General features: G+C 44.6%; 1 protein-coding gene across 1 annotated transcript; it reads right to left on the bottom strand.

The window, feature by feature from the left end:
• Positions 1–456: 456 nt before the first annotated feature.
• Positions 457–7,911, bottom strand: gnl1 (guanine nucleotide binding protein-like 1). The gene is made up of 12 exons (XM_036538171.1): positions 7,732–7,911; positions 6,689–6,848; positions 6,066–6,202; positions 5,779–5,930; positions 5,121–5,192; positions 4,743–4,935; positions 3,658–3,756; positions 3,302–3,484; positions 2,998–3,176; positions 2,351–2,525; positions 2,001–2,141; positions 457–1,319 (listed from the first exon to the last, which is right to left on the bottom strand). Exons 1-12 carry the CDS (start codon positions 7,802–7,804, stop codon positions 1,060–1,062), a joined length of 1,824 nt encoding a protein of 607 aa, XP_036394064.1. The 5' UTR covers positions 7,805–7,911; the 3' UTR covers positions 457–1,059.
• Positions 7,912–8,617: the final 706 nt, after the last annotated feature.

The following is an 8,617-nucleotide window of genomic DNA, read 5'->3' as shown; positions in this document are numbered from 1 at the left end:
ACACACTCCAATCCACACCTTCACCCACACTGAACACAGTAGGTTACAATTTGTAGTATGTTACTACAGAGTAAAGTATTTCAATTCAATCTGAACACTAACATAGGACAGCACTATAGTACCATTTGTAGTACAAAGTGCCATATTACATCTCGCTACACTTTAGCGTAATATAGCACTGTAGTGTTGCATCATAGTATATTTAAATGTATGAGGTACTACAGGATTAAACACAATACTGTAGTATTTCATACAATGCAACTGAAACTTTGCATAATATAGTACTGCATATACAACTGTAGTAGCCTACAGTGCAATTCTACAGCATTGTGTAGTAGTTATAACACTACAATCTTTCTAGTATATGACTACAAGCAACCAACCACCACAAAATCCATTTTATATTCTCTCCCCAAAAGAGTACTCTATCTTACTGGAGTAACTTCCTGCAGAGCTACAGACCTTTGGCATCACAGCTGAGAGGTTCATGATCAGTAATTGTCTGATATCCAGTTACTGATTCTAACATGAATGTGTCTGTTATGGAAGTGATGTGGAAAAAAAATGCAAGTAGGAAAAAAAACACAAAACAAAAAACTAAAATAATACTGAGCAAATACACGTGTATGGTTGTCTAATTAGGCACAGTGCAAAGGGAAAATTTAAACAGTAATACTTCAACAGCCTTTCAAAGAAAAAAAAAATGGAGTGAAATACAAACGCCTTCTTTGAAATGCCGAGTAACAGTTTTGTGTAGGGTTTCTCATTGGCGAGACAGCCAGAAAGAGCTTTTGTGCGTGTGCACGTGTGCGTGCGCGCAACTTGGAGAGGGACAATGCCAAAGCTAACGGGAGGCAGGCGTTTCAGGCAGGAAGAGGTTAACGGGTGCGAGGGGAGTGGCAGGAAGGGAAGAGAGGAGAATGCAGAACCAGAGCAAGCAGGTGAGCTGGAGACAGGAAGGAATGCCAGTCAGGAGGATCAAAGGAATGCCTACAGAGAAGAGGAGGGTGGCCCCAGACAGAGAGACCCAGAATGGATTCCCTTGTTCGCTCCCCCCCCTCAGTCACACTCGCCCTCCCCCAGAACGCTGAACATGTTGACTGTCAGGTTCGCTTTGGGTTGCTCTTTCCTGGCCGGTGCCACAAAGCCGTCGTCTTCATCATCCCCATCCTCATCGTCATCCGCATCCCGGTCCCTCTCCTCCTCGGGTTCCGAGCTGGACTCGCCCTCTTCCTCGTCTCGGTCTCCTGCTCCCTCTTCGTCCCGTCTCCCCTGGAGGGCGATGATTTCTGCCACATCGGGGTGGGACTCCCATTTGTCTGAGGCGGGAAACGGAGGAGAAGAGGGTTAACAATACTTGTCAGAACTTTGCGTCACCGGATCAATACGTTACAAACCACACTTAAACAAGACAGCACAAACATCAGTATAATGAACTACACCATCAGTCAAGAATAGGAAACTCACAAACCTTTGCTCCTCTACACACGACTGAACAATTTTTCACTCAAAATCATTATCGGTTATCATTACTCTACACATTTTCTCACAACAATAATACAGGTACAGTAACACCTCACAAATCCTCCTCTGCCTTCACCACATACTGTCATTACATTACATTGCATTCAATTAGCAGACACTCTTATCCAGAGCGGCTTCCACCACAATAGGACATAAGTGTATCCATTCAAGTTGAAAGAGCAGGAGCGCCAGACCAGGCTAACAACACTCCCAGACCAGTGAATGTGAGTATAATACTATTCAAGACCTACCACAACTTAATTTGTGCAACCTGACTAGACAAGGGAAGCCAAGTATGTCCATAGCCTTCTCACTAAACACAGCTGTAAGAAACACCATGTCCGCCCCCTTCCCCTCTCAGTGTTAGTGCTAATGTTGAAGGATTTATGTGCTTGGTGATGGGTTAGCGAGCAGATACAGTTTTGACTATACCTCTGGGTGTCATTATTAGTGTAGCGTCTGTTAGCTGTTCTAACCTCTCTGGGCGGTGTATCCCGGTGGTCTGAGACACAGGCAGAGCCTTCCGTCGATAGCCAGACGCAGCAAGCTGTTAGCCGCCCTGTACACGTCGTTCCTGGCAGCTTTGGCAGTTTTGTACCCCCTTCTCTCAGCCCAGGCTGTGAAATGAAAAGACAGAGAGGGAAGCTGATGTAGCCCAAGCGCGTGGCAATCATGGACCGCATGGAGGACCGCACATGCTGACAGCGCTGAAACAGAGAGGAACTTATTTTTCTGACAAGACCCTGAGCTCAGACGCCTAGAAGCGCAGAAAGGAAATGTACCATCAGCTGCCGGGGCTTTGATTTTGAGGAATAAGATCAGCTACCTTCACACACGTCCCACGCCGTCCACTTCTCCTCCCCTGGTGCCTCCCCTGGCACCTCCCCCTCACTGGGGTGCTTGAGCTTCAGCAGGTTCTGGAAAGGGGTCCTTTCACACAGATACCCCACTGAGCTGTAGGGCTCCTGGAGCTGGGAAACCGGGTATATACCAGCCAGGATCTGAGGGCGGGAGAGGGGACCGTTTGAGTTTATGACCATACAGCCTCTTTCGTTTCTATGCATACCCCTGACTAGACAGGAACAAAACACATGCCATAATAGAAATAACTGGATCTTTTTAAAATACTGTATTTTAACAGATATATTACTGCACACCGCAATTTCATATTGTCCACAAATATTAGATTTTATTCCAGAAAACACAATGGTTACATTTATTCACATCCTCATAATTACTGTTTTGTAAATCCTCTTCAGGTATAGATTACACTGACAATACGCTTACTGTAGTGTTTTATGTGGTTCTGGCATTGTGGAGAGGGAATTTTCGAGCATTAATAGCTCTAGGTTCTTCAGACCTATTGATTTTGTTACTGAACTGCTTTCTTGGGTCTTGAGTCACATACCCATACCAGCATGAATGCAAACCACAGAGTAAAATTGCACGCGCCCACGCATCTGCAGCAGGTACCTGTAGTTGCTTATCGACGCGTGAGGGGAAGACGAGCCCGGGACAGTCGCAGAGTTTAACAGTGGGGGTGAGGTAGTATGTCTGGAAGTACTTAGTGTGGCCGGGGGTGCGAGACACGCTCACCACCTTCCTTCCCACCAGGCTGTTCAAAACAGAAGACTTCCCCACATTGGGAAACCCTGAAGAAAGAGACAGGAAGAATGGGAAAGGGAAGGGGGTCATTTCAGTGCTGACCCCGATTGACCCACCGAAGAGAACCAGACAAAAAAAGGCAGCAGGAGAGCACCTCAAAAGGTCTTCCTACCAATACAGCCTAGCGTGAGAACCCCGTCCTTGTAAAGCTCCTGGGAGGGGCTGGCCAATTCCAAAGCGACATCGCTCTGGTGTTCCATCAGCACAGACTCCGCCCCCTCCTCCGCCTGATCCCCTTCTGGACCCCCATCGACAGCATCTCTCTGGATCTTCTGCTCCCAGCTGCTGAGGTCCACTGCAATGACAAACACATGATTTGCAACTAACCCACACCACAGAAAGGAGGAACACAGATCAGCATTATTCCTGGATTTTCCCAGGTTTTGTCAGTGTGTAAACAGAGCATTTCCTGCTGCTACTCGTTCTGTGGTGGGTTTGTCGTTCAGCAGAACCGGCCGCACGTCTCACCTCTCCCAGCAGTGATCTCCTGGCACGCCCTCAGGATGTGTATTGGCCCTCCAGCCTGGCCCCACCCTCCCTTCCTCCTCATCCTCTTCTTCTGAAGCACTGGGGATAGATAGGTGTAGAGACAAACACCCACAGAAACAGAGGGTTATCTTCAACAGCACACACAGACACATATATCATGATAAGACAGACATGTTTCAATGGTTGCCCTTAGTTTCCTCTATTACACTTGCGCGACTCCAGTGTGCTGGTGTTCTCTGCTGATCTAAGTTTTTAGGCAACAAATTTCTCACGTGAATGCTGAAGCTACGTGTGTAAGTATAATCACACCAGTCATTAGGCAAACATAACGAGTTAAAGGCCATGAGAAAAATGATTTGGCACACTGGCAAGAATGGCTCATAACATACATAGTCACGTGCTGCATCTGAGGTAAAAAGGAACTCAATTAAATGTGTCAAGAGCTACATTCAACAACATCCACATTATCACCAATTTTTACATACTAACATTCTCTATATAATGAAAATCTTGAATTGGTTAGTGCATCACTCTCACAGCGACTCGACAAAATAATTAAAGAGGATTTTAAATACACCTACAATCCACACAGAAAGTAGCACAGGTGACAATTCTGACTGATTTAGCAAAATGAGGTGGACTTTGACACCAAATGATCATGAGTTATTGTTTCAGGAACAATCTAGAGCCAAAGCCTTTTGGCCAGACTCCCAACAGTAAAAGGAGCTCCTGATTATTCACATAACTGACTACTTCTAAAGTAAAGCACTGTAATACAAACGGTGTGTAAGGATGGCAAAGAGGCTGCACTTTGATAGAACAGATTCTTTGACAGTTAGAACCTGTGAAATGGTGTAGACAGTGCCTGAGAGTAATACTGCAGAACCTACTGGCGCATTTCACAGGTTTCATCGGGAGGCTTACCTTGAGATTCCTCATTCTCACAAATTCCCCCCTATTACTTTCAAGCTCAGAGCCATGAATACAGAGTACCTGCTGTCGTTGCCCTCTTGCGCTCCGCGCTGGTAGCATGTGCACAGGTGTACCCCGTGTTCTACACCTACCTGTGGTGTAGGGCTGTCCAGGGTGGGAGGTGAAGCAGACACAGTGCAGGTGGGGGAAGTTAGAGGAGAGGTAGTGCCTCCAGGCCAGCACCAGGGGGGCGGGACACAGGTCCGCCTTGTTCAGGACCAGGATCACCTGCTTCTTTAGCTCCCCAGTGATGCAATGGTACAGAGCTGGGGGGAACTGAAGGACCTGGGAAGCAGAGATGATATCCATGCTTATCAAAGATGCATTTATATCTAGTGCCACCTAGTGGAGACTTGGGGGATTTCAGAACATATCACAGGCAATAGCAATTTACTACAGCTCCTGGTGGGATAAATTAAAATAACAATGATCCTTATCAAGTATTACGATAGTAATGAATTATACTCAACTGGATGCCTGATGTCTACGATGAGCAGAATAACATCTGACATCTCCAACACTCTCCATAGCTGTCTCCATGTCTGCCAGAAAGAAAAAAACATCACTCACATTTTTACAGTTCATTGATATTACATTCATACAAATCTTAATAGAATACATATATACAAATTGCCTTGGCACACAGCTTTCAACCAGTAGCAGCCCTAAAAATCAATGTTTTTCCTTGTCCACTCATTTCATTCAAATCCATATAAAAGATATCTTTTATAGCTATCTTCTCCACAGACACACAGGCAGAAGCAATCCCACAGCCTCTGCTCCACCTAGGGGCAGGGAATCATTACATTACATTCATTTAGCAGATGCTCTTATCCACAGCAACTTCCTGCACAATAGAACATAAGTGTATCTGTTCAAGTTGAAGAAGCAACAAACCAGGCTAACAACACGGCCAGACCAGTGAGCGTGAGCATAACAATGTTATTACAGTGTATCATTATACCATCAATGTGTATGTACTGCTGTTGCAGTAACAGCTTATTATAAAAACAGTTGTGTGACACATTCCTGCACCATGCTAATAACTCTTCTTTTGTATTTTTGAGAGTGTGTGGCTGACTGGGTACCTCAGCTTTGCCTGCACACTGCCACACCTGTATCTCTCACCTCAAGGTTGTGTTCAAAGTGGCTGAGAGTGCCAGGGGGGTTACGAGAGTGAAGAGCCTCCAGGTACTCCCTGAACGACTTCTCCTCCTTCCTGAGGAGCTCCTCCCGCAACATCCCATAATGCCACGAAGGTCGCCGAGGGAAATCTAGCCCTTTGAAGGACAGAGGAAGCAAAGGTTTTGTACGGTACAGTTTTGTCTTAATGAAACCAGGATTCAAGTGGACTGAGAATCAACACAGGCAGAAAGGGACAAGATGCAGAGACACTTAGGACCCATCCAACAGACCTTTCTCTGGAGGGTAGATGTCATTGATGTTGACCTCCAAAGTGGACTCAGCTACTTGCTCCAGAACTCTTTCCCTCGCCAACTTCTTCCTCCTCTCCACTTCCTCCTTGCTCTCCTTCTCAAAGTGCAGACGGTACCTGTAGGCATGGAAGTGGAAACATTTACAATATATTATTGTCATTGATATCAGGTAATTCAGGTGAAGTACCTTGACCAAGGGTACAAAAGTAGTGCCACACCTGGGAATGCAACTGGCAGTATTTGGGTTACAAGCACTGCTCTAACCACTACGTCTCAGTGCTGGTCCTATTTCCTATCACTCTGCTGCACGGTCTTGGAGAAATTTGCAAAAACACATAAAGGACATCATCCCCCTTAATGCTCAACACAGTGACAAAATTGTTTCATTTTGTCTCAAACTGTTTGCTGTGCCTTTGTCAGGTCACGTGAGCTAAATACAGCAATGAACTCAACGGGAATTTGTGGTGAAAGAAAGTCATCCTAATCCACAGCAACGTTGATATGTTCAGACTTGACTAGGATGACATGACTGATGCATTGTGTTCTTGTACTGCCAGCACTCCTCTTGGGATCAACCTGGAATTAAGCGACCTGTCTCTCACCTGTTTGGGTCATATCTCCCTTCTCTGTTAGAGGGCTGCTGGTTGATCCTCCTGATATCTGTGGTCTCGCTGTCAGATGTATCCGACTGTCTCTCTCTGTCCCTCTCCGCCCCTCGCTCCGTGCTCGCATTGCGGCTGTTGGGGCCAGAGCCTGTCTCTCCTTGAAATTGAGAAATGGGAATATCAGGAAGACACAGTAAGTGTTTGAAAACTCAAAGAAAGAATTACATGCGGAAATAAAGTTTGCTGTGTTCGTTTAGGAAAGGCGACACCTTTAGAAGTGCAGGGCTCGCTATCCAGACACCTCATCCAAACAACACTCACTGTCCCGAACACAGCCGGACCTGAGTCTAAACTGCTCCTGTTATTCAATTTATTCGGCGTGGGGCCGCGTCGCAACTTTTTTTTCTGACCGAACATTCACATAAATAAAGTGTTATCCAAATAAAAGTGGCTTGTTAATGTCAACTGATCTTTAACAATAACACTGTTTGGAGGTTCTGTGACTACCAGCTTTTACCATAGCTGGCTAATGTTGCAGAGGTAATAAATGCATACTCAAAGCTGTTGAGTTGTAGCTAACGTTAGCTGTTTCTCCGTTTCTTCTGTCTAACCAGCTGACATGTTTCACTGAATGTGATGTAAATCAGAAATATTCGTTATTGTCCAAATGCAGTACAACTAAACATCATTCAAGGTTCCCTACACCTTGCATTTAGGTGTTAAAGCTACAGTAGCTGGTCTAGCTATATTTTACAAGCGGTATTGGAATGCAAAAACACCAGCCTGGTAGCAAAGTGCTGAAAACAGCAAAAATATAAGACAAACCTGCTAGCTACGGTAACTTATATCATTAAATCTGTGGATCTGTCTTTGCAATTTTAGCGACTAGGTGGACGGCAATGACACACGCTGGCTAGTTTTCCTTTTCTCTTGCTCGGCATTGTACACAAGGCATTCAAATGCATGCTTGTTTCAGCGAAATCATACCCAAGTTACGTCGTCCAGTTTTCAGGAAGTGAATTTATCGAAAACTATACTACCTCGTTTTCTCTCCCGTTTCACCTGGAGCTGCTTTTTCTTCTGTTTGTTGCTGAAAGGCTTTTTCCTTGGCATGTTTTTTAGGTACGGATATACCAGCCTGGGGAGTTTTCGCTTGTTCACTCCTCTTTCAATATTTACAGTCGTGAAGTTTCTCGACTCTCATACTTTTCACCGACGCCATGTCTGCTGCTGGCACATACAGACGCTACCAGTATGTCTATTTTGTTATTTTCAGTTAAATAATAATAACACGTTTTAGCAGAGGTTCTGTATACATTCGTTTCTCGTATCCTATTTTTTTCAGTTGAGCATATTTGCGTAAGTAGCCTCACTATTTCAAACATCCATAAATGGCTACCCCTCCTCTGTCGTAAAATGGTACAAACCAAAGACTGTACTGCGACAAGCACGCCTCCATTTGTACTGTTGGAACTGCATGGTTGCTGTTGAAAGGAAGGGACCTGTAAAGTAGCCAGAAAGTGACTGGAATATAGCTACCATCTAGTGTATTTTATGCACAAATGAATGTGTGAGTTTAAGTCAAGTGAGCCGTGAACATAACGTTATATTTCACTGAAGTGAGTGGAAAAACCCTTCTGTTTTCATTTTGCCAGCAAGGAATGTACCCAAGAGTCCACAGTAAACTAGGAATTATTTATAATTTGCCCATATTTTGTTACAGAACTTAAGTTCATTATGCATCTTAGTGGAAGACCAAAATGGGTAGACAACATTAACTTTAAATGTACTGTTAAACTGAGTTACTCAAATATGTATTTAAAATAGAATGTGTCAACAGTTGTATGCAGGTCAGTGGGAGAAAATATAAGTGGTATGGTTTTAATCATGTGCTACAGGCATTATCCAGTATGTGCTGTTAAACCC

The sequence above is a fragment of the Megalops cyprinoides genome, chromosome 10, assembly GCF_013368585.1.
Source record: "Megalops cyprinoides isolate fMegCyp1 chromosome 10, fMegCyp1.pri, whole genome shotgun sequence".
NCBI lineage: Eukaryota > Metazoa > Chordata > Actinopteri > Elopiformes > Megalopidae > Megalops > Megalops cyprinoides.
The sequence above is the reverse complement of the archived record's forward strand: the minus strand, read 5'-3'. Positions and strand labels throughout refer to the sequence as shown.